This window comes from Furipterus horrens, unplaced genomic scaffold, assembly GCF_987537825.1.
Source record: "Furipterus horrens unplaced genomic scaffold, mFurHor1.1.pri manual_scaffold_2, whole genome shotgun sequence".
Taxonomy (NCBI): domain Eukaryota; kingdom Metazoa; phylum Chordata; class Mammalia; order Chiroptera; family Furipteridae; genus Furipterus; species Furipterus horrens.
The window spans coordinates 5,562,829-5,585,288 of record NW_028327172.1 but is presented as its reverse complement, the minus strand read 5'-3'; the positions used below and the strand labels follow the sequence as shown (position 1 = coordinate 5,585,288).

The 22,460-nt window shown below is 56.5% G+C and overlaps 5 protein-coding genes across 8 annotated transcripts; 3 read left to right on the top strand and 2 right to left on the bottom strand.

The window, feature by feature from the left end:
• The first annotated feature begins 96 nt into the window (after positions 1-96).
• Positions 97-4,060, top strand: ZFPL1 (zinc finger protein like 1). The gene is made up of 8 exons (XM_090258849.1): positions 97-182; positions 488-597; positions 907-1,018; positions 2,128-2,321; positions 2,426-2,498; positions 2,572-2,718; positions 2,978-3,101; positions 3,601-4,060. Exons 2-8 carry the CDS (start codon positions 496-498, stop codon positions 3,785-3,787), a joined length of 939 nt encoding a protein of 312 aa, XP_090114975.1. The 5' UTR covers positions 97-182; positions 488-495; the 3' UTR covers positions 3,788-4,060.
• CATSPERH (catsper channel auxiliary subunit eta) lies at positions 4,052-9,538 on the bottom strand. Of its 2 annotated transcripts, none has more exons than XM_090258829.1 (5): positions 9,138-9,538; positions 8,914-8,988; positions 4,475-4,649; positions 4,271-4,370; positions 4,052-4,184 (listed from the first exon to the last, which is right to left on the bottom strand). In XM_090258829.1, exons 3-5 carry the CDS (start codon positions 4,646-4,648, stop codon positions 4,108-4,110), a joined length of 351 nt encoding a protein of 116 aa, XP_090114955.1. In that variant the 5' UTR covers position 4,649; positions 8,914-8,988; positions 9,138-9,538; the 3' UTR covers positions 4,052-4,107. The 2 variants fall into 2 exon arrangements, with proteins under 2 accessions (XP_090114955.1, XP_090114960.1); XM_090258834.1 differs by having other exon boundaries at positions 4,475-4,605.
• Positions 9,539-9,606: 68 nt separating this feature from the next.
• VPS51 (VPS51 subunit of GARP complex) lies at positions 9,607-15,210 on the top strand. Its single transcript, XM_090258825.1, has 10 exons — positions 9,607-9,932; positions 10,427-10,556; positions 11,362-11,508; positions 11,589-11,808; positions 11,918-12,635; positions 12,943-13,158; positions 13,367-13,585; positions 13,977-14,098; positions 14,195-14,282; positions 14,804-15,210. The coding sequence occupies exons 1-10, from the start codon at positions 9,705-9,707 to the stop codon at positions 15,062-15,064; spliced, it is 2,349 nt and encodes a 782-aa protein (XP_090114951.1). The 5' UTR covers positions 9,607-9,704; the 3' UTR covers positions 15,065-15,210.
• A 195-nt stretch (positions 15,211-15,405) lies between these two features.
• On the top strand, positions 15,406-19,796 carry TM7SF2 (transmembrane 7 superfamily member 2). Of its 3 annotated transcripts, XM_090258812.1 has the most exons (11): positions 15,414-15,587; positions 15,985-16,181; positions 16,282-16,336; positions 16,671-16,865; positions 16,945-17,048; positions 18,248-18,367; positions 18,457-18,625; positions 18,853-18,933; positions 19,020-19,142; positions 19,391-19,575; positions 19,683-19,796. In XM_090258812.1, the coding sequence occupies exons 1-10, from the start codon at positions 15,539-15,541 to the stop codon at positions 19,549-19,551; spliced, it is 1,254 nt and encodes a 417-aa protein (XP_090114938.1). In that variant the 5' UTR covers positions 15,414-15,538; the 3' UTR covers positions 19,552-19,575; positions 19,683-19,796. The 3 variants fall into 3 exon arrangements, with proteins under 3 accessions (XP_090114940.1, XP_090114939.1, XP_090114938.1); XM_090258814.1 differs by having other exon boundaries at positions 15,406-15,587; positions 19,391-19,796; XM_090258813.1 differs by lacking the exon at positions 18,853-18,933 and having other exon boundaries at positions 15,413-15,587; positions 19,391-19,796.
• A 145-nt stretch (positions 19,797-19,941) lies between these two features.
• ZNHIT2 (zinc finger HIT-type containing 2) lies at positions 19,942-21,263 on the bottom strand. Its single transcript, XM_090258819.1, has one exon. It carries the CDS (start codon positions 21,200-21,202, stop codon positions 19,988-19,990), a length of 1,215 nt encoding a protein of 404 aa, XP_090114945.1. The 5' UTR covers positions 21,203-21,263; the 3' UTR covers positions 19,942-19,987.
• Positions 21,264-22,460: the final 1,197 nt, after the last annotated feature.

Below are 22,460 nucleotides of genomic sequence, written 5' to 3'. Positions count from 1 at the left end.
CGCGCGAGCGTCATCAGTACGCGCCGCACCCGGAAGAGACGTGGCAGCGGAGGGGTAATCGGAGCGGCCGGAGTTGGGAAGAGCTGAGTCGGAGGTCGGCGGAGTGCCGTGTCTACCCCTCGGACCGGTGCTCCCGCTCGTCGGGACTGGTGCCGCAGGGCATCAGTAAGACCGAGAGTCGGGTCTGTGGAGAAAGGGGGGGCGGGGCTCGGAGGGGTGGGACTCATGAGGGGCCACTGGGGGCGGGGCTGGCGGTATCAGTGAGACGCTGATGGGGCAGCCTGGCCAGGGGCGGGACCCAGAAAGAACGAGGGGCTCTCCGGAGGCGGGATTTATGCAAGGGGCGTGGTCCGGAGCGAAGAGGGGCGGTGGGCAAAAATTTGGGGCTGGGTGCCAATAGGAGAGTCTAGGGGAGTAGAAACCAGCTGGGCTGGTGAGTGCCTAGTGGCGGCCACCAGAACCCGGCTCCCTGCCAACTCTTCCCCAGGATCGACAATGGGGCTTTGCAAGTGCCCCAAAAGGAAAGTGACCAACCTGTTCTGTTTCGAACACCGGGTCAACGTCTGCGAGCACTGCCTGGTAGCCAATCACGCCAAGGTGGGGCCTTTAGGGGAACGAGTGATCAGGGCACTGGGAGGGCAGAGAGTATTGGCTTCCAACAAATTCACGAAGGGCGTGGCGCTGGAATGGAAGCTCCACGAGGGCAAGGACTTGGTTTAATTGGCGCTCTGCTGTATCCCCAGCCATAAAGACAGAGCCTGGCCCACAGTATGTGCACAATACGTGTTTATTGATTGAACATACAAAGGGATAAATATCCTCTGTGGCGACTTAAAGAGGCAGTTGAGCCTTAGGGAGCTGGGCTGTGGAGTCCCTGCCCCAGTTGTGACCTCTCTCCCTCTCCAGTGCATTGTACAGTCGTACCTGCAGTGGCTCCAGGACAGCGACTACAGCTCCAACTGCCGCCTGTGCAACACACCCCTGGCCGCCCGGGAGACGACCCGCCTCGTCTGTTATGGTGAGGCCTGGGCACCTTAGGGGAACCAGGACAGACCCAGCTTGATGACTGGTTTCCAGGTCCTCCCTAAGCAGCAGCACAGTGAGACTGTCTAGCCAGAGTGGCTGGAGCCCCAGTTCCTAGTCTTGCTGGGTTATTTACCTGCTGTGTGAACTCAGGCAAGTCATCTTCCCTTTCTGGGCCTCAGTGTCCTTCCCTAAAAATTAAAGCTGCTAGTCTCCTCCCTCCAAAGTCGGTTGAGTGAGAGCCGGCCAAACTTGGCGTGTCCATGGCTCTAAGCAGTAGCCGGCCGGACCAGCCATTAACTGGAAGCATGGGGCTTCCAGGCATTCAGGGTTCATTACTGAGTCCAAGATTCAACAGAGACAAAATGAGTTCCCCGCAGTAAAGTCTGCAAAAAGAAGTCAGCAGACACATGTCATGACCTTGACCTGACTCTGGTCGAAGAGCCTGAGCTCTACTTGTTGAAGGAGCTAGTGCAAAAGAGTGAGGTCCATGTATGTGGTTTTTAGTGTGTGGATATTTGTACATGACCTTAGTGTGTTTTGTCTTTACATAAGGGTTAGTGTGTTCATTAGTACTTGTATTTTGTGTGAACATGACTGAAGGACGTGGGGTTGTAGGAGAATGTGTGGGTGACGGTGCTCAGGTGTTAGCAAATGAGTGTATAGTTGTGCCTGTGTGACTTGGTGTGTCTGTAAGTATAGATACAAGGGTGGCACTTGTGTTTGGTTATGTGTATAAAAGCCAGTGTATATGTGTGCCCATGAATGTGTACAAGCATACATGTGCCTGTGTGTATGTCTGGGAAACTTCTGAAACAGTTCTTGATAGGCTGTTAGCTCGGGAGCTTGTGGCATCTTCTCCCCACCAACCCCCACGCCCTAGTGGCTGGGGAGCTTTGTAGCACCTGTTTTAGGCTTTAGTGGGGTGCTGATGGCTTAGGGAACACTGATGACATGGACCTAGGGTGAGGATGGGAAGGAGAGGGCTCTGGGCGTGCATAAATGTGCATACATCCTTGCGGTGGGCTGGGGGCTGTTGCTGGGCTAGGGGTCCAGAGTGTCTTCTTCCTTATGCCTCTTCTTTGCTATTTCACGGGCCCTAAGATCTCTTCCACTGGACCTGCCTCAATGAACGTGCTGCCCAGCTACCCCGAAATACAGCGCCTGCTGGCTACCAATGTCCCAGCTGCAATGGCCCCATCTTCCCCCCAAGCAACCTGGTTGGCCCCGTGGCCTCTGTGCTGAGAGAGAAGCTGACCACGGTCAACTGGGCTCGGGCAGGACTGGGCCTTCCTCTGGTGAGAGTTCCTCTGTCTGTCCATCTGCCTTGGGTCCCACCTGGGCCAAATAAGTGGGTCCGGATTTCACCGGGGAGGCTGGTGACACAGGTTCCTTCCGCCAGATTGATGAGGTGATAAGCCCGGAGCCTGAGCCCCTCAACAGCTCTGACTTCTCTGACTGGTCCAGCTTTAATGGTGAGTGGTGATCTTCACCTGCTATTGGGGCCCCTGCCTCCCTGCTCTGCTGACAACTGTCTTCCTGCCACAGCCAATGATACCCCTGAACAAGGAGAGATAGCCAGCGCTTCTACTGCCCCAGCCTTCTACAGCCAAGCCCCCCGGCCCCCAGCTTCTCCCAGCCGGCCCGAGCAGCACACGGTGATCCACGTGGGCGGTCCCGAGCCCTTGACTCATGGTGAGCCAGGGGGTTGTCCAGGCCAGGGGAAGATAGAAAGGGGGTGGGGTGGTTCATGTGCAAGGAGCTCAGGGCTCCAGAGACCCATCCAGGGGGACCCTTCTTCACTCTAAGCACAGACATTATCCCCCCCCCCCCCCCAACAACTGTGAGATACAATGTCAGGCTCAGAAGGGCAAGGTTCTCCTTCCCTACCCACTCCCCCTGCTGTGGGCCAATTTCCCTGAAACTGGGGGTGCTGGCGGCTCTGCTCCTGCAGCCTCAGCCCCAAGGAAGGTGTATGACACACGCGATGATGACCGGGCAGCAGGCCTCCATGGGGATTACGATGATGACAAGTACCGTCGCCGGCCTGCCCTGGGCTGGCTGGCCCAGCTGCTCAGGTACCCAGGGTCAGGTGGGGCAGGATGCCAGGCAGGGGGAGGACGTGAGAGCCAGAGGCCCAAGCACGACAATTTCAAGGCAAAAGGGGCTTGATCTGGTACCCAGGCTTTGGGGCTGTGTAGAAAGGCTTCAGTGTGACGATAGAGGTCTTGGGTCTGCCCTCTCAGGCTGTTCCTCAGCCATTACGTACGAGGTTTGGACTCGGGCTCTTTGAGGCCTCTTCCTGCTTCAACACCACCTGATCTTTATGACTGTCCCCATGCCCGACACATTCCAGTTTCCAGAACACAGTCATTGCTTCTGCTGGTTTGAGCTGCACAGTCACTCTGGTAGTGGGCAGGTGCAGGGAGGCTCATCCCCAGGGTACACTCGGGGAAACGAGGCTCAGGAATGGTGGCGCTGGGGCCAGACGACGAGTGTTGTGACCAGGCTCCTTTCCAGGCCATGGGGGCCACCAGGGACTGGCGGCCTGACCTGACTTTCCCCTCACCCCCCCAGGAGCCGGGATGGGTCTCGTAAGCGACCACTGACCCTGCTCCAGCGGGCGGGGCTGCTCCTGCTGCTGGGGCTGTTGGGCTTCCTGGCCCTCCTCGCCCTCATGTCTCGCCTGGGCCGGGCTGCAGCTGACAATGACCCCAACTTGGACCCACTCATGAACCCTCACATCCGTGTGGGACCCTCCTGAGCCCTTGCTTGCGGCTGGGCCAGCCTAGGACCTGGGGGCTTGAGGAGGGGAGGCGGGGAGGTCTGAGGGCCCTTTTCTGCTCCTCTCTCTCAAGCCTGAGACACTACGATCCCAGGCCCAAAGCCGAGGCCACCGGAGTGGCTGCAGGCGGGGCCTGGGGACCCTGCAGATCAAGTGTTTGTCTTGACCTGCTTCCTCTGGGTCTCTGGCCTCCCACCCACAACCCATGAAGGAGCTGACAGGTGGAAATAAATGGCAGACTGTATTAAAATACCCAAAGCCTCCTTTTCCTTCCCCCTTCTCAGCCCAATCCCCAAGCCTCAGTGGTTCTCCTCCCGGTACTGCATGGCCAGAAACTCCAGGGACAGGCGGTTGAAGAACATGGCTCCGTTGAGCACTGAGGAGTAGAGAGGCCCCATCAGTCTTTCCTGCCACCTCCTTGCACCTTCTCAGGGTTCCAAAGCTCCCCATTTCCCCACTCACTCAGGATGGTCAGGGCAAAGCACCGAAGAAACCTGTCCTCTGTCATCTCAGCGTAGAGGGACCCCATGGCGGCCCAGCAGATGCTGATCACCTGGGAGAACTGTAGGCCCATCCAGTGGGAGAAGGGCCCCCTGACACAGCAGTGGGGTTCGCACCAGCCCCTGGGCCTCCCCCAACCAGCCCTCAAGGCCCTGCCCGGCCTACCATCAGAACGATTGTGTAGTGGAAGCTCATGCGGTCGTAGTGGTGGGTGAAGCAGAAGTTGTACACGTCACTGGCAAAGATGCTCAGGTGTATAAAGAAGAGGATCAGTGCAGCTGTGGTGAGCATCATGCCTTGTGGGAAGAAGAGCACAGCCATGCGGTCCCGCCACTGCATCCTGGCAGCAGACAGGCTCAAGTCAGGAGAGCGTGAGCCAGCTGCCGATGCCCAGGAAAAGCAGCCGACCCCTCTGCTTCTAGAATGCGTAGTCTGGGATAGCAGTGGGATTCTAGAACCAGGACATTCAAGGGGACAGGATTCTAGAACACAGGCTGCTTCCAGCCAATACAGGAGTGTCTCACGGGTGGCGGGGGAGCTCTGAATTGTGAAGGTGTGGTACGCCAATGGAATAATCACTGGGGACCTGTCGTGCTGAAGGGACAGTGTCCCCATCATCCCTCCTACGTATACATTTTGCACTCCTGTGCATGTCTTACCACCGAGTCCTCTAAACAGTTCCACTGAGGAGTTAGTGGGAGCACACTACAGATGAAGGACTGGGGCTCAGGAAAAAGGAAGCGCATATCCCAGGTCCACAGCAAGAATTAGGCAGATAAGAAATTAGGACTCAGATGTAGAGCTGGAGGGCATTCCCAGGTGAGGGAAGGCCTGGGCTCACGAGTTCCACTATTTGCTTTAACACCTAATGGGAGGAACTAAGGGAAGGAGGGGACAACAGGTTCCCCACAGTTGCCCTAGGACCTTCCTCATGCTCTCCTTAGGTGTGGCGCTGAAAGCAACTGGCTTTTCAATCCCCCCAGATGTTCTTCAAGAACCTGACGCTGAGCAGCTTCCCCTGTACCACCTTCTGGCACTCAGAGCATTCTTACACCCATTGTCTCTGTCATTCCTATAGTTCCATGGCAAAGCTGGGGCTGGTGGCATAAATTCTCTTACACACAAATCTGAGGTGCAGAACGATTGTCAGCTCAAGCTTTCCCAGGCAGTGAGCGAGGAAGTCTGTACTGAGACCAACCTGAGGCTGTGAATGAGCAGGGAACGTTAGAAGCCAAGAAAACACCTTCTCCCTACATGTAAGAGGTTAAAACTCCAAGACTGTCAACAAAATAAACCAGAGATGGTGTGGAGGGGCACAGAAGCACCCATCGACTAAAGTAGAACTAGGAGGACTGGAAGTTGAACTTGCCACTCCCCATTGCCTCCTGCCTTACTGTTTGCCCCGGAAGCTAGGTCGAAGGTCAGTCCAAGGCTCGAAATCTTCTGCCTTGAAGCAATAGGGTTAGAGCCTGACCTCACCATCCATGTTTGCTGCCCATCAATCACGACAGCCCCTCAGACCCCTAACCTAACACAGTAAAGAGGTGATGCCCCAGTGCCCAGCCATGGCCCCACTGTCGAAACAATGGTTTGCACCTTAGTTCTCATTTGAACACAAATAAACATTTATAAATCAGGGCTTCTAGTTCAATCCCCTGCCCTGGCTGGTTTGGCTCAGTGGATTGAGCGTCGGCCTGCGAGCTAAGTGTCGCTGGTTCGATCTTCCAGTCAGGGCACATCAGAGAAGGAAAACTCTGACTCCAAAAAACCTCCGCTGCCTTGCGGCATACCTCTTCAGGGGAAAGGCTAAGGGAGTAAACCCCGACAAAAAATCCGGAGCCGGAGTCCCTAAGGCGGTTTGACGTTGTAGTCAACACCGGCAACTCCTGCGGCGCGCCTGAAGCCAAGCTGTATTGACTCCGTCTTTCCCTTGGACCCTTCAGCTGCAAAGAGAGGGGGGGGTCTGCTGCATGGGCAACAGCAGACCCTCCATATCACCCTGCCCAGGCTCTGTAGCTTCAGCTTCACTGGAGAGGACACTCCAGCGTCATCGCAAGATGTCGATTCAACACGGGAGGAGACAGATACCGTGTCACTCCCGAGTTGGACTGCACAGCCATTCTCGGCGGTGCAGATAGACTCTTAAGAAGCTACACCATCGTCTCTCGAGACGGATGGCTGCCGACCTAGTTCAATCCCATTTTTAGTGGGCATCTTTGGGGTCCTTTTTTGATATAACTTCATACACCTACATGCTCATATACATGCATAGCTTTAAAAAAATTTAAAAATATCACATCATATGGGTGTGCTCTCCTTCCCAGGAGCATGCCCACACCTTTACCTTTTCCTTTCCCCTCTTCTTCCCCCACAGGTGTGCATCCCCTAAACTCTTAAGAGTCCCCACGAGACTTGCAACCAGGGGAGCAATGGGCAGTGGTAGCTTGTCCCGGGCCACCCCCCTGAACCTGTCCCCAAGGCCCACTTTTCTCTGACCAGGAGCTAACAGCAGCCCTGCCTTGGCTCACTTCTTTCCCATGACATTTCTAAAGAGCCAAAGCAGCCCGCCTCTCTCCTGTCGCTTCTTCTATCCTAAGCCCTTTCTTGTTTCACTGTCCCCAGCTTTAATAAACGTACTCTCAAAATAATTTTAAAAATCACATCATAGGCATTGTCAAGGTAAAACTTTTAAAAAGTTAAAAACATGATGTCTAGATACAGAATGAACATGTAACTAAGATGTATTAACGCATCAGTGAGGGGATTCCCCCTTAGATGGTAATACATTTTCAAGAGCTGGATATTGATAGGCACTTGAAGAGCAGTGTTAAAATATGATTACTACATTAGATACAAAACTGATTGATGTCCTGCAGGGCAATAAAATTTTTAATCAAAATAATTTTAGGCTATTTTTTCTACTGGATATGCTTTGCATCTCTCCTGGAAAATATCTACTTGTAATTTCAGACTCTGAACCATTAATAGTAAATGGCAAAATCAAACAAATGTACAAACCTGTGGGTAGTTAAATAATCCTTAGGTGGGTTTATGAAATACTGGCCTCATCCTGACCAATGTGGCTCATTTGGTTGGACATCGTTCCACACAAGGGAAAGGTTGCTGGTTCAATTCCCAATCAGGACACACACCTGGGTTGCAGGTTCAGTCCCAGGTCAGGGCACATACAAGAGGCAACCAGTCGATGTTTTTTTTGAACATCAATGTTTCTCTTCTTCTCTTTCTCCCTTCCCTTCTCTCTAAAAATAAATAACATCTTTTTAAAAAATAATGGGCCAGTATGCCACTCAAAGGACATACTACACTCTTGGTCTTACTTCCAAATTTTGGATGATTTGCCTTAGTATTCTGCATCCCTTTAAAAAGCTTATAGGTTTCCTGGAGTAGATCTAAATCTTAATGCTCTTCTTCATCTTAAGATTATAGCTTCATAGGCTGAAATCTTCACATGTATTTTTTAAACAGCCCTCTGAACATCCCATGGATTCAGGGATCAGCACACTTTCTGTAAAGGACCAGATAATTAATGTTTTAGGCTTTTCCAGCTATATGGTCTCTGTAGCAACTACTCATTGTAGAAAAAAAAGCAGATGGGCATGGCTATGTTCAAGTAAAATTATTTATAGCTCTGACTGTGTGGCTCAGTGGGTTGGGCGTCATCCTGCAAATAGAAAGGTTGCCGGTTTGAGTCCCAATCAGGACACTTGCCTGGGTTGCAGGCCAGTTCTCAGGTTGGGGCCATGTGAGAGGCAACCAATTGACGTTTCTCTCCCTTTCTCTCTCCCTCACCTTCTCTAAAATAAATGAATAAATACACTCTTAAAAAAAACTTTATAGACACTGAAATGATTTCATACAATTTTATAAAAATAATTTTGAATGAAGATATAATTGACATACAACATTAGTTTCAAGTGTACATTATTCAATATTTGTATATATTTGGAAATGATCAACACAATAAGTAGTTAACATCTGTCACCATACATAGTTACAATATTTTTTTTCTTGTGATGAGAACTTTTAAGATCTCTATGATTATATGAATTTAACAGAATTTTCACATATCATGAAATATTCTTATTTTTTCAACCATTTAAAGATGAAAAAAAGTTTAGTTCATAGGCCATATGAAAACAGGTCGTGAGATGTGTTTGACTCGCAGGACCCTTGCCAAAGAATAACTAAAGAAGGTTGTTTCCATTGTACCAACGTCTCCCCCACCTCCCCCCACCCCATGATAAGTAATGTTTAAGGACCACGTCCTTAAAAGTCCTTTGTTCCGTTCAATGTCTCAATTTGAACTCCAAGTCATTCCCTGTCCTCTGGAGCTTTTCATCTTGGTCCAAATCAGAAACCTGAGAATTATCCTCAAATTTCTACTGAACCCATCACTCAGCACATCCTATCAGTCACCTGAGATCTGCCAAGTCTGTCCTCTAAACACGGTATATTTAAGTGCACTAGAACCCGCTGAGCACTTCTTTAAAAAGAAGCTAGATCTGTCCCGACTGCTGTGACTCGGCTGGACATTGTCGTGCAAAACGAAAGGTCCCAGGTTGTTTTCCGGACAAGGCACATACCTGGGTTGCGGGTTCGGTCCCAGTCGAGGCGCATCGAGAGGAAACTGCCTCTCTCTCTCCCTCCCTTCCCCGTCTCTAAAAAAAAAAAAAAAAAGAGAGAGAGAGAAATAAAATCTTTATTGGAGGAGGGAGGCGGGGGGGAAGGAGGAGGGCGGGGGAGGAGGGGGAGGAACAGCAGCAGCCATTGCTAGGGTCTGGGCGAAGCCCAGTGTCTTAAAACGCACCACGGGTAATTCTGCAGTAAATTCGGAAGCACGTCAGAGAACCGGGCCTCGAGAGGCTGCTCTAGAGGCACCGTGCAGCTTACTATAGGTGCAATGAATCCGCGCCCCTCCCCTGTGAAGTATGACCCCAATTTTAGGAACTGAGGTGTCAGCTAAGCCGCTGCCCAGGTAACGAGGCAGTGGCAGGATGCCGGGCACACGCTCTGGCTTTACAGCCCACGTTCCGTGCACTGCATCTAAGGACATATTTCGCGGGCGCTTGCCTGCGGGGGTGCGAGGAAGCGGTGTTGGGAGCCACTAGCGCCCCCACCCCCCACCCTTTGGGAGGGCAGCAGCCCGATCAAAGTCTTTCCTCCTAAGAAGCTGTGGGGAACCAAGGGATCTCTCGGAACCTCTTTGCTCGGTGGCGGAAAGATGCGGGGGAACTCTAGTCTTAAAGGACTCGGGCTGCAGGGGGAACGTTTCGCCTGAAGGACTGCCTCGTTTCAACAACAACTTTATGGTTCCCGGAAGTGCCTCCTCCCAGCCCCCGTCCCAGCCCCACGCCGGTGGGCTGCGGTTGGAAGGATGGCGGCGGCGGCAGCCGCTGGGTCTGGCCCGGGGTCTGGACCTGGGGACTCCCCGGAGGGGCCGGAGGCGGAGGCTCCGGAGCGTCGGAGGAAGGCGCACGGAATGCTGAAGCTTTACTACGGCCTCTCGGAGGGGGAGACGGCGGGGCGCACTGGAGGGTCGGACCCCCTGGACCCGACTGATCTCAACGGGGCGCACTTCGACCCGGAAGTGTATCTGGACAAGGTATGTTTATTGGGGGGGGAACCAGGCCCCTGATATATTGCACCCCCAGGTCATGCCTCCGACTCTGTTGCGGGGGTGAAGGAAGCAGGGATTCATAAGTGGAAGACGGCCCTCGGTGGTACGACCCCCGGCCAGGCAGTTGGGACAAAGCTGGAGTCTAAGGGGGAGTGGGCAGATTTGGACTGGCCTGAGGGGGTGCGGGCTCTGAGGTCCCCTGATGTTCTGATAGTCCCAGGATAGGGGGCGTGGCCCAGGCGCTGACAGGCACTGGTCTGGACCTTGGCTTAGTCTGAGCATTTCAAATGCTGACAAACCCCAAATACGGTTCCCCAAACGTAGTAACTCCTGAGCTGTGCCAGTTATAGACTCTTATTTTGGGATTCCTGACAGGGTGGGGAAAGGGTTTTCTTTCCCTGAAAGCCTCCCAGTTAGGGGCAAGGCTTGGGGACGTGAGGACCCTCTCACTTGAACACTAAACATCCAGTTTCCTCCAGCTGCGTAGAGAGTGCCCCCTGGCTCAGCTAATGGACAGTGAAACGGACATGGTGCGGCAGATCCGGGCACTAGACAGCGACATGCAGACCTTGGTCTATGAGAACTACAATAAGTTCATCTCAGCCACAGGTGATTCCTCCTGGGACACACCCCTCACAGTCCCACCTTCCCCAGTGCCTCTGCCTGTGTAAGTGTTAGTTTCTTTCATTAGTGGTAGCTTTCGTCCCTGGTCCAGCTCTGTCTTGAGGATGGGCTTGCCCCTTCCTTTCTTCCTTCCTTCCTTCCTTCCTTCCTTCCTTCCTTCCTTCCAAGAAGCAGGGGTCTTGAAGGGAGAAGGAGTAGAATCTGTCTGGAAGTGTTACGGGGCCAGGCCCTGAGGCAGCTGGATGTGTAAAGGAGAACAGCCTCCTTGGGCAGGTTTCTACTGGAACGAAAGGGAAAGAACCCTTCAGAGAAGATCGACCATGGTCGGGAAGGCAGAGTGAAAGGTTTTGGGAAGTCTGGGAAGGAGATTAAGGTGAACAAGTATTTATTGTCTCCCCAGTGCAAGGCATTGTACTGGGCATGGAGGATCCCCCTGGGAATAAGCAAACAGCTCTCTGCCAAGGGCCCTGTGCCCTGCTTTGGATCTGGGCATCTTCTGAGGGCAGGGATTGCAGCTCCATGGGCTGCTTTCCCACCGTACCAGGGCTAGGATGCGCACAGAGGGTGTTCACTGACATCATGACCCCCCTTCCCATTTACAGTGACCAAGCACCATTGCAGCCCACATCACCTAAACATCGAAGCGACCCTCCAGTAATGGGCTCAGGCGTGTTTGGGAAGGGCGTTAGTGTATGTGAGAGCATGCAGACTGTGTTCTCAAGTGGAGTTCTGCGCCTGTTACTGCCCTCCCCACCTCCTTTTTTCCTCTTCTGCGCCCTTGCCCTCCCAGACACCATCAGGAAGATGAAGAACGATTTCCGGAAGATGGAGGACGAGATGGACCGGCTGGCCACCAACATGGCTGTGATCACGGACTTCAGTGCGCGCATCAGCGCCACGCTGCAGGACCGCCACGAGCGCATCACCAAGCTGGCAGGTGGGCCCTGCCCCACAGAAGGTGCTAAAGTGGGTCACCCTCAGGGCTTTGGGGCTCACATCACCTGCCCTCACCCCCAGGGGTCCACGCTCTGCTGCGGAAGCTGCAGTTCCTCTTTGAGCTGCCCTCGCGCCTCACCAAGTGCGTGGAACTGGGTGCCTATGGGCAGGCGGTGCGCTACCAGGGCCGCGCACAAGCCGTACTGCAGCAGTACCAGCACCTGCCCTCATTCCGTGCCATCCAGGATGACTGCCAGGTCATCACGGCTCGCCTGGCCCAGCAGCTACGCCAGCGTTTCAGGTGTGACCCGTGGGCCCTCATCCTACCCCTGCCCAGCACTTTCCCTTCTCCCCCAGCCCCACCCCGAATTCTGTCTTTCTGCGCTTCCCTGCCATCTTCCTCCTGGCAGGGAGGGCGGCTCCGGCGCTCCTGAGCAGGCGGAGTGCGTGGAGCTGCTGCTGGCCCTGGGCGAGCCTGCGGAGGAGCTGTGCGAGGAGTTCCTGGCACATGCCCGAGGGCGGCTGGAGGAAGAGCTGAGAGGCCTGGAGGCGGAGCTGGGGCCCTCCCCTCCAGCCCCCGATGTGTTAGAATTCACCGACCACGGAGGCAGCGGCTTCGTTGGGGGCCTCTGCCAGGTGGCTACAGCCTATCAGGAGCTGTTTGCGGCCCAGGGCCCAGCCGGTGCCGAGAAGCTGGCAGCCTTTGCCCGGGAGCTGGGCAGCCGCTACTTTGCACTAGTGGAGAGGCGGCTGGCGCAGGAGCAGGGTGGCGGGGACAACTCACTGCTGGTACGGGCCCTGGACCGCTTCCACCGGCGCCTGCAGGCACCTGGGGCCCTGCTGGCCGCTGCCGGGCTGGCCGAGGCTGCCACAGAGATTGTGGAGCGAGTGGCCCGTGAGCGCCTGAGCCACCATTTGCAGGGCCTGCGGGCAGCCTTCCTGGACTGCCTGACCGATGTGCGGCAGGCACTGGCCGCGCCTCGCCTGGCTGGGAAAGAAGGCCCTGGCCTGGCCGAGTTGCTGGCCAATGTGGCCAGCTCTGTCCTGAGCCACATCAAGGCCTCACTGGCTGCTGTACACCTCTTCACCGCCAAGGAGGTGTCCTTCTCCAACAAGCCCTACTTCCGGGTATGGCCTGCCCCTCGGTGTCTTTTTTCTTCTTCTTTTTCTGGGCATTATTCCCCCTCCACAGCTTGGCAGCTACCAGTATACACAGTCCTCACCCCCAGGCACTCTGGCTGCCACGAGGAAGACTGGCACAGCCTGAAGGGGTGGGGAAGGCTCTGAGGGTACCTGCAAGCAGGGGCCCTGGGATGCAGGAGGGAGCTGTCCCTTGGAGAGAGACCAGGGCATTTAAGGTTCCAGTAGAGCATCCCTAGCAGCCGCTGCCTGGAAGAGGGGACCTGCTGAATATCTGGGCCCTTCCTCCTCACAGGGCGAGTTCTGCAGCCAAGGTGTCCGTGAGGGCCTCATCGTGGGTTTCATCCGGTCCATGTGTCACACGGCTCAGAGTTTCTGCGACAGCCCCGGGGAGAAGGGGGGTGCCACGCCACCGGCCCTGCTCCTGCTCCTCTCCCGCCTCTGCCTGGACTATGAGACAGCCACCATCTCCTACATTCTCACTCTCACTGATGAACAGTTTCTGGTGCAGGTGAACTGCCAGCTCATAGCAGGGTAGGGGCGTGGCGGTGCTGGGAACGCGAGAGGCTGAGCAGTGCCCTCACGGTCAGGCCCAGGCCAGCTGCCTGTGCCCAGCTCGGCCTCCCCCTTGCCCAGCCTGTGCCCAGGTCCTGTTGGCCGTGGCCCCTGAGCTTCGCCCAGTGCCCACGGCCTCTCTGTGCTCTGCGTCTCTGCCTCAGGACCAGTCTCCAGTGACGCCCGTGAGCACACTGTGCACGGAGGCCAGGGAGACGGCCCGGCGGCTACTGACCCACTACGTGAAGGTGCAGGGCCTGGTCATATCGCAGATGCTGCGCAAAAGTGTGGAGACGCGGGACTGGCTCAGCACCCTGGAGCCCCGGAACGTCCGTGCTGTCATGAAGCGGGTGGTAGAGGACACAACTGCTATTGACGTGCAGGTGCTGGCGGGGGAGCCCTGACGCGGACGGGGGCGCCGGGGAGACAGCCCTCTGAGGACCAAGGCTGCAGGGACCAGGCAGTGCCTGTCTCCATGGCCCCATTGCTCCTCAGCCCCTGACTGGCATCATCACCCCCATTTCACCTATGGGGATGCTGAGGCCCAGGGTCACCCAGAAAAGAAGGGCCTCAGTATCAGCTGTTCACGTCCCACATTTGCCCCACTCCACTAGTTTTGTAGACAGTGACTGGGTGCTAACTAGGTAAACCAGGCCTGCGATTCTTGTAGCAAATGAGTATAACTTAGGGCATCCCTGGCCCTTGCCTGGAGCAGCTGCAGGCCGGCGGTCCCCTGTGCTCTGGTCTCCTTGCAGTGTCTCCTTCCACCACCAGGTGGGGCTCCTGTATGAAGAGGGTGTTCGCAAGGCCCAGAGCAGTGACTCCAGCAAGAGGACCTTCTCGGTGTACAGTAGCTCTAGGCAGCAGGGCCGCTATGCACCCAGCTATACTCCCAGGTCTGCTGGTTAAGGTAGCCCCTGGGGCAATGGACAAAGGAGAACAGGGGTTCGGGGTGGGATCTGAAGGCTTGTTTCCCCCCCCCCCCCATCCAGTGCTCCAATGGATACCAACCTCTTGAGCAACATCCAGAAGCTGTTCTCTGAACGTATTGACGTGTTCAGCCCTGTTGAGTTCAACAAGGTCCGAAGTCCCCAGTGACCCTGCCTTCCAGGGGCCCTGGGGAGGGTTGGCTGAAGCAGCACCACACTGGCTCGGGGAGCCCTAGAACTCTGCCCGTCCAGTCCCTGTCTCTGAAGGGTGTTTCTAGGAGTGAGTGGTTGCTCAGAGCCCCACCATTACCATCCCCTGGCCCTCTGCCCTGACCTTGGTGTGCTCCCAGCCTGGGTCTGGGTGCTTATCTAGTATGCCTCTTTGGCCTTGTACTAGTCCGCACAGTAGTCCTGGGTCTTTCCCAGGGGTTTCTGTTCACCCCACGGTCTCTGCCGCAGCCCATGCTCAGGGACCTGGTGTTCTCCCTCTAACTCAGTAAGCTCCTCCCCGACAGTGCTGACCCACATCCCTGCCTATGATTGCCGGGTGCTCCTTGTCTGCTTCCCTCCGATGGGGGAGCTGATAGTGTATCCCTCCCTCCCTGGGGCTTTCCACACTGCCACAGCTACCCCTGCTGTCGTGGAGCTGCATCCCTGTGTCCTTCCCTACAGGTGTCAGTGCTGACCGGCATCATCAAGATTAGCCTGAAGACGCTGTTGGAGTGTGTGCGGCTGCGCACCTTTGGGCGCTTTGGGCTGCAGCAGGTGCAGGTGGACTGCCACTTCCTGCAGCTCTACCTGTGGCGCTTCGTGGCTGACGAGGAGCTTGTGCACCTACTGCTGGATGAAGTGGTGGCCTCAGCTGCGCTGCGCTGCCCAGACCCAGTGCCCATGGAGCCCAGTGTGGTAGAGGTCATCTGCGAGCGCGGCTAGGCCCGGCCATTGTCATGTCATGTCATGTCGTATCGTGCACGGGCTTGCCAGACCGCCCCAATCCGCACATTTGGCGCCCGTGGCCCTTCCCCTCCTAACCCTTCCCCTTCAGCCTCAAGACCTTCCTAATAAAGACGTGCAATCTCTTCGCTCTTGCTTGCCGGGGCGGGGGCAGGGGGCGGGACTTGCGGGGGGCGGAGTTGTGAGGCTGAGGCTTACTCGGCCTCGGAGGTGCTGGCGTTGGGCTCGCCCCCGGGGGCTGATTGGCTGATGCTCTGGGCCCAGGATGATGCGGGGGGCGGATCCACTTAAGACTGGAACCAGAGCTTTGGCCATCTGAGCTCATCCCAGGCAGGTGCAGGCGCTGCAGGGGCCAGATCCCTCGCGTCACCAAGCCCATCTCCTAGGGGATGGGGTGGGATGTGTTTCCTTGACGGATTTTTGTAAGCCCCATCTCCTGACGGAGCAGAGACCATGGCCCCTCAGGGCTCCCGGGCCCCGCTGGAATTCGGGGGACCCCTGGGTAATGGGGTACAGAAGGGGGGGCCTGGGGCCAGAAGCTCCTCAAGGGAAAACTGGAGGAGTGAGCTACGAGCAAGATGGGGCAGGATCGGGAGGCTTTGAGGAGTGTCGGGGGGCAGTGTCTGGAGAGGGAGCTGGGGAGGAGCCAGTTCTGGGGACTGCAGAGCGGGGGATTTGTGGAGTGGCGGCCTGGACTGAGTCCGGGGAACAAGAAAGTCTCCCAGGATCCTGGAGGCGGGAACCAAGATGGAAGTTAGGGAAGGGGGCTGAAGGCTGAGAACGGGATAAAGAACAGGGCGATGGGAATGTTGAAGGCGCCTCGGAGACGACTGGGCACCTGTGGGGGTAGTGGGAGAATTGGAGCGCGGACACCTGACGCGATCGCCCCCCTTCACCAGGCGCCGCGGCGCTGATGCTGCTGCTCCCTGCCACCATGTTCCACCTGCTCTTGGCGGCTCGCTCCCGGCCGGCGCGCCTCCTGGACGTGCCCCCCTCCCTGCCGCGGCTCGAGGCTCTGTGGAGTCCCCGGGCACTGCTGCTGTGCCTCACCTGGCTTGGCCTGCAGGCGGCGTTCTACCTATTGCCTGCGCGCAAGGTGTGGACTCGCTCGAACGCCCCAGGGAAGAGGGCGGAGGGAAGGGCTCGGCGAGAAGAAAGGCACCCTCAACCCTTATCAAACCCCTTTGTGCCTGCAGATGGCTGAGGGCCAGGAATTGAAGGACAGGAGTCGCCTACGCTACCCCATTAACGGTGCCTGAGGCTGGGTCCTTTCGCTGGAGTTGCACGGGTGGGGTGGAGCTCCAGGCCTAGTGGGATTAACCCCTGACCCCAAACTCCATTATGTGTCTCTTCTGCCCAGGACAGATCTGGGGGGAATCTCACTGTCCCCCCAGCTCTTCCTACAGCATTTGCTGCTACTCTGCACCACAGCAGCCGCTGAGGTGATCTTCTGAAAGTCGAGGTGTCCACCTAATGGCTTGGAACGAAGTCTGTGATCTCCCTGGGCTTTGAGCTTCGGTGGTGGTGGTGGTGGGGGGCGGTGGAGGGGCACAATCCCCAGGACTCACTTTATGCTGTGGTTCAGGCTTCCAGGCCCTGGTGCTGACGGCCCTACTGGTGGGCCTGGGGGTGTCAGCGGGGCTGCCCCTGGGGGCACTCACAGAAATGCTCCTACCCTTGGCGTTTGTGGCCACCCTCACCGCCTTCATCTTCAGCCTCCTTCTCTATCTGAAGGCTCTGATAGCCCCCGCCTCCGCTCTGGCACCTGGCGGGAACTCAGGTGAGAAGGGTTCCAGTAGGGTGCGGATGGAGGCAGGTGGGGGTGCTTGCTTGCACCCTTACCCTCCGTTATTCTCCAGGCAATCCAGTTTATGACTTTTTCCTGGGACGGGAGCTCAACCCGCGCATCTGTTCCTTTGACTTCAAATATTTCTGCGAACTGCGGCCTGGCCTCATCGGCTGGGTATGCTGGGCACGGCTGAGTGGGACTCAAGCCCGTAGGAGGGGTGGGACGGGTGAGCAGTTCTTGGGCAGGGCAGGCCCAGTATTGCACAGAAATAAATCATTCATCATCCATTCATTCCACAAATATTTGTGGAATTCAACACGTGCCCTAGGCACTGCTCTAGGTACTGGGATACTGTACACAAGAAAAAAAAAATTACAGAAAAGAAAAAAAGCCTGTCTTCACAGAGCCTACATTCTAGTGGGAAAGACAGACAAGAAATAAGTATATATAGCATGTCAGGGCATGCTGAGTGCTATGGAGAAAAGATCAGGGAAGGAGTTAGGAGAGCAGGTGCAATTTTAAATAAAGCAGTCCAGCACAAAATCTATTTTGAAGAGGAGAGTTATGTTATACTGCTTGCTAGTCAAAGCAGTGCAACACCTAGAACTGATCACTGGGTTTAGCAACCTGTCCGTCACCGACATGCCAACTGTGTTCCTGGTTATCATCAGTGCTGGACTGCGGTCAGGATTTCCCAAAGGTCCCTCCTGTCTCCTGGAAACCTCATCCAGAGGCAGGAGGAATGCCAAGTGCTGGGGATCTGGATCCCAGCCTCCAAGGCTACGTCCTGATGTGTGAAACAGGGTAAAGTAAGAGCTTCCTGCCAAGATTATTGTGAGGATTAGAAGTGATAGCCTGACAGCACCTAGTCACTGCCACCAGGTGGGGGTGCTCCGTACAGGCGGGCTGCCAGCCACCATTACTGAGCACCTACTATGTGTCAGACACAGAGCTCAGTGCTTCGCATACACATTACGTCTGAGTCCTCAGCCAGCTCCATGAGGCGTGTCCCTAATTATGTCCATTTTCCAAATGGGGGTGGGGAAGGTGGGCCTGAGAAAGGGTAAGCAACTTGCCCAAGTGGGGAAGCTAAGACCAAAACCAGGTCTGATTTCACTCTCAGGCCTGACACGCCCACTTACTTCCTATGCTGCTCTCCCAAAGGGAACACTACAGGGCAAGATAGTCTAGGAGCACCTCCAAGGTAGTCTCACAGGCTCTCTGCCCCTGGGTACAGGGGCTGGATCTATTTGGCAAAGGGCTGGAGCATTAGTGGCAGACGAGAGATGGGGAGAGGCTGGCCACTGCCCCACCCTGCTCCCTCCATGGAAATGGGCGGGGGACAGACTGCCCTGTTTCCCCTCAACCTCCAGGTCCTCATCAACCTGGCCCTGCTGGCACAGGAAGCAGAACTTCGGGGGAGTCCCTCCCTGGCTATGTGGCTTGTCAATGGCTTCCAGTTACTCTATGTGGCCGATGCGCTCTGGAACGAGGTGAGGTTGGATTGGGCAGGGGAGGCAGGGGAAGTTGCCTGAAGACCTTGTAGGGACTAAGCCAGTGTGTCTGGGTCATGTCCCTGCAGGAAGCTGTCCTCACCACCATGGACATCACACACGACGGGTTTGGCTTCATGCTGGCCTTTGGGGACCTAGCCTGGGTACCCTTCACCTACAGCCTGCAGGCGCAGTTCCTGCTGTACCACCCACAGCCCCTAGAGTGGCCCATGGCCTCAGTCATCTGCCTCATCAATGGTCAGTGAGGAAGGGGCAGCAGGCTGGGTGCATTATTCTCCATCCCCTCCCATTCATTCACTGTTCAGTCAGCACCCACTAGGTAGGTGCTAAGCCTTAGGTTCATTTCTAAAGCTAGGGGCTGGGTCCTGGGGTCCAGGTGGCCTGGGTTTGGGCTGTGGAGGGGACGATCAGGGTCAGGCAGAAGGATCTGACCCTCAACCCTGACTGCTCATGCCTTCCCCCAGCTGTTGGTTACTACATCTTCCGTGCAGCCAATTCCCAGAAAAACACCTTCCGAAAGAATCCTTCTGACCCCAGAGTGGCTGGTGAGCTGGGTTTCCAGGGTGCTGTGAGTGACGTGGGGCAGCCAGGCTCCCTGAGGCTCACCCATCCCACTACCTGTCTTTCCCAGACCTTGAGACCATCTCTACAGCCACGGGGAGGCAGCTGCTCGTGTCTGGGTGGTGGGGCATGGTCCGCCATCCCAACTACCTTGGAGATCTCATTATGGCTCTGGCCTGGTCCCTGCCCTGTGGTGAGTGGCCTGGGTTGGTACAGGGTGGGGCCACATGTGTAAGGGGCAGAGATGGATCAGTAACCACAGGACACCCAGGCTGGGTGTGGAGGCAGCAGTCAGGGAACTGGAGGTGGACACAGGACGTGGCTTGCTGCAGACCCTGAACCTTTCACCACTGAGTCCTGATACCCCCATGAGCCATTAGGTGTGGAAACCTTTGTGACCTGGGAGCTGCCCGAGTGGTCACGGAGCCCCCTTTCCCACAGGGGTGTCACACCTGCTTCCCTACTTCTACCTCCTCTACTTCACCGCGCTGCTGGTGCACCGCGAGGCCCGGGATGAGCAGAAGTGCCGGCAGAAGTACGGCCTGGCCTGGCACGAATACTGCCGGCGTGTGCCTTACCGAATTGTGCCCTACATCTACTGAAGTGGCTGGCTCCGCCCACCCCAGGTTGGGGCACACGGGCCTGCCCATCCGCCAGCACACACAGCACCAGGAACCTGGACACACCCAAGACTCAAAAGCTTGTACTTAGTCCTGTTTTGATCTCCCAATAGGCAGAGATGACCAGCCTCAGAGAGGTGATTTGGAACAAGAAGAAAATGAAGCCAGTACCCAAAAATAGAGTGGAGGGGTTGGTCTCACTTCTTGGATAAATATCAGGAACCCTCGGTGCCACTTTTCTCCCTTTCTGGGGCAGGGGTGTTTAAAAATTGGCTGGGCCATCCCTGATCAGGGAGAAGCTGGGAGATGATTTGTGGGCCCAAGAATCTGAGGCTGGGTGGAGCCAACAGGTGTATTAGAAATGGGCACTGCTGACGGGGAAGACCATTCACAGCTTTATTGGCAAGGGGTCCACAGTTCAGCCAGGGAGCTCCTCAATGAGAGTCCTCGGAGCAGGTGGCAGGGGACCTCCCCAAAGCCGCTCCAGCTCCCCAGTGAGGGCTGCGACCTCTTCGGCTGCTACAGTGTGAGCTCGATGGGCCCTGGCACAATCCAAAGCGAGGACAGGGAGGGCCACCTCGTTTTCGTTGGTCCAAGCCAGCAGGAACTGACACTTCTTCCTTGCCCGGTAGAGACGACCTCGCTCTTCAGTAGTCTTGGCCTGTTTTCGGGCCCGGCTCAGGGTCTGCACCAGGTGCCCCAGTGCTGCCAGCGTGTAGCCCCTCCGGTTAGCAGGACCCTCACCCAGCATGATGCGGGCGGCCTCGCGCATGGCACCCCGTGTGCCCAGCGGCCCGGGTGGATGCTCGCCCCCTTCCAGCACGTGAGCTGCGGCCAGCAGGGCCTCTTCGGCAGAGGGAAAGACTTGCTGGGCACCCAGGGCTCCCGAAACGCCAAGCAGCGTGGCACAGAAGTCGGAGAGCAGTGCATCGTCACCGCCGTGATACAGGGCAAGAGTGTGTGCGTAGGCGAACAGCACGTTGGGCAGCTGGAAGCGTACGAGCGGCGAGGCCCGGCCGCGGCTCAGGCTGGCCAGTGTGGGGATCCGGGTGGGAACTACGGGCATGCTGGTCCCCGGGGCGTCTCCGAGAACCGTCTCCTCGGCGGCCGGGGCCTCCGCGACAGCGGCATCCGTCGCGGGTTCAGGCGGCGCCCTCGCAGGGGCGGGCTCCAGCTCTCCAGCCACACCGCCCGAGGTATCATCCAGCTCCTCCAGGAGTCGTGGCCCGGCCCCGCAACCCCACCACCACGGCCGCCACGGGGGCAGCAGCTGCCCGGCGTCGCCACGGTTCAGCAGCCGCTCAAAGGCCGCCCTCTCGGCTGGGGCTAGCCGCTCCCATAGTCCTAAGAGGCCGCCGGGCGCCGGGCCAGATCTCAGGCCTTCGTCCTCCGGCTCGTCCTCAGTCTCGCGTTGCTGACGCAGGCGCCGGAGGGCGCTGGCTAGGCGGCTGGGAGAGGCGCTGCGGCCGCGGAGCTCCCCGACCACCTGGTCACGGTAGAAGTCTTCGGCACAGGTGCCATGCGCCCGGTAGCAGCGCAGAGAGCAGTAGGGCACATTACAGCGCGGACAGGTGTAGCGCGCTGCCCGGGCCTCCCCGGCCGGGCAGAAACCGCAGGGCCCGGCCGGCTCCATGGCAACCGGCACTGCGTGCCACCCGCGAGCGCGCAGGCGACTGCAGCTCGGCAACTTCCGGCGCTTCTCGATGACTCCTTCCTCTTTATGGAACCTACGTAGGGCCCAGTCAAAACTCCTCGAAGGCTCTCGGCAATTCCCGCTCCCACTCGGAACCCAAGCCCCCCCCCCCCCCAAGAAGCGCTTGGGCAGGCGCAGGAGCCGGTCGTCGTGACGTAAGCCCCGCCCTTCGCGGTCTGGTAGGACGGCGCCCGCCTCCGGTGCCAGCTCGCCCCCTGGTGGTGGCCTTCTTAGCACCGTGAATCGAAGAGGCACAAATCTCTTTGCCAAGCATCTTCTGGGTTATTAATTGTGCCAGGCCCACAGGAAATGAGATGCGCCCCTGCGCTGTGGGGGCAGCCATCCCGCTAGGCGACACAAAGCGGAGAGTGGAAAAGCCAAGGTGGGGTACCTAGCGCAGGCTGGGTGTGTGTTGGGAGCATTTTTTTTTTTTCCAAAACAGCAACATTTAACAAATATCTGAGCTTTTCTGCAAACCTATTTATCCAGCTTTGAAGTGCAGATTCCACACGGGGCACCGAAAATACATTGAGCCAAGAGATGGGGGTCCTATCATAATGGAGCTTACAATTTATGGTAGAGTGGGAGCGATGACCCACAAACATGCCAAGGGCTGAGTTGATCCATGGCACCCTTGAAAGAAAGCTCTGGTTCTTTGGTCCCTCATTTCACTCACATCCAATCTCACCTAGTCAGTCCTACCTTCAAAATACCTCGTACTACCCCGGTTGGTGTGGCTCCGCGCATTGAGCACCAGCCTGCAACCCAAAAGGTCGCTTGGTTTGATTCCCAGTCAGGTCACATGCCCGGGTTGCCAGCAGGTCCCCAGTGGGGGTGTGTGTGAGAGGCAACAGATTGATGTAGCTCTCACACATCAGTGTTCCCCTCACTTCTCCTCCCTAAAAAAATAAAATCTTTTTTAAAAAAGTATCCCTACCAAGATCTAGGTAAAAGAAATGACCTTCACGTCTGTTCTTTTTTTAAGTTTAAAGTGAGAGTTCATTAGTGAAGCAGTGAGACAGTCAAGTCTCTTTTTTCACACCCCCACCACCCCTGGGGGCCTAAGCTCCTTGCCCCTCAACTGAATGACACAATTTTAACTGGTTTCTTAACTTTCTTGCCAGCCCTCTAGAAAAATCAGCCAGAGAAAATATTAGATCACAGACTGCCTGTGGTGACTCTTCACTGCATTTGGACC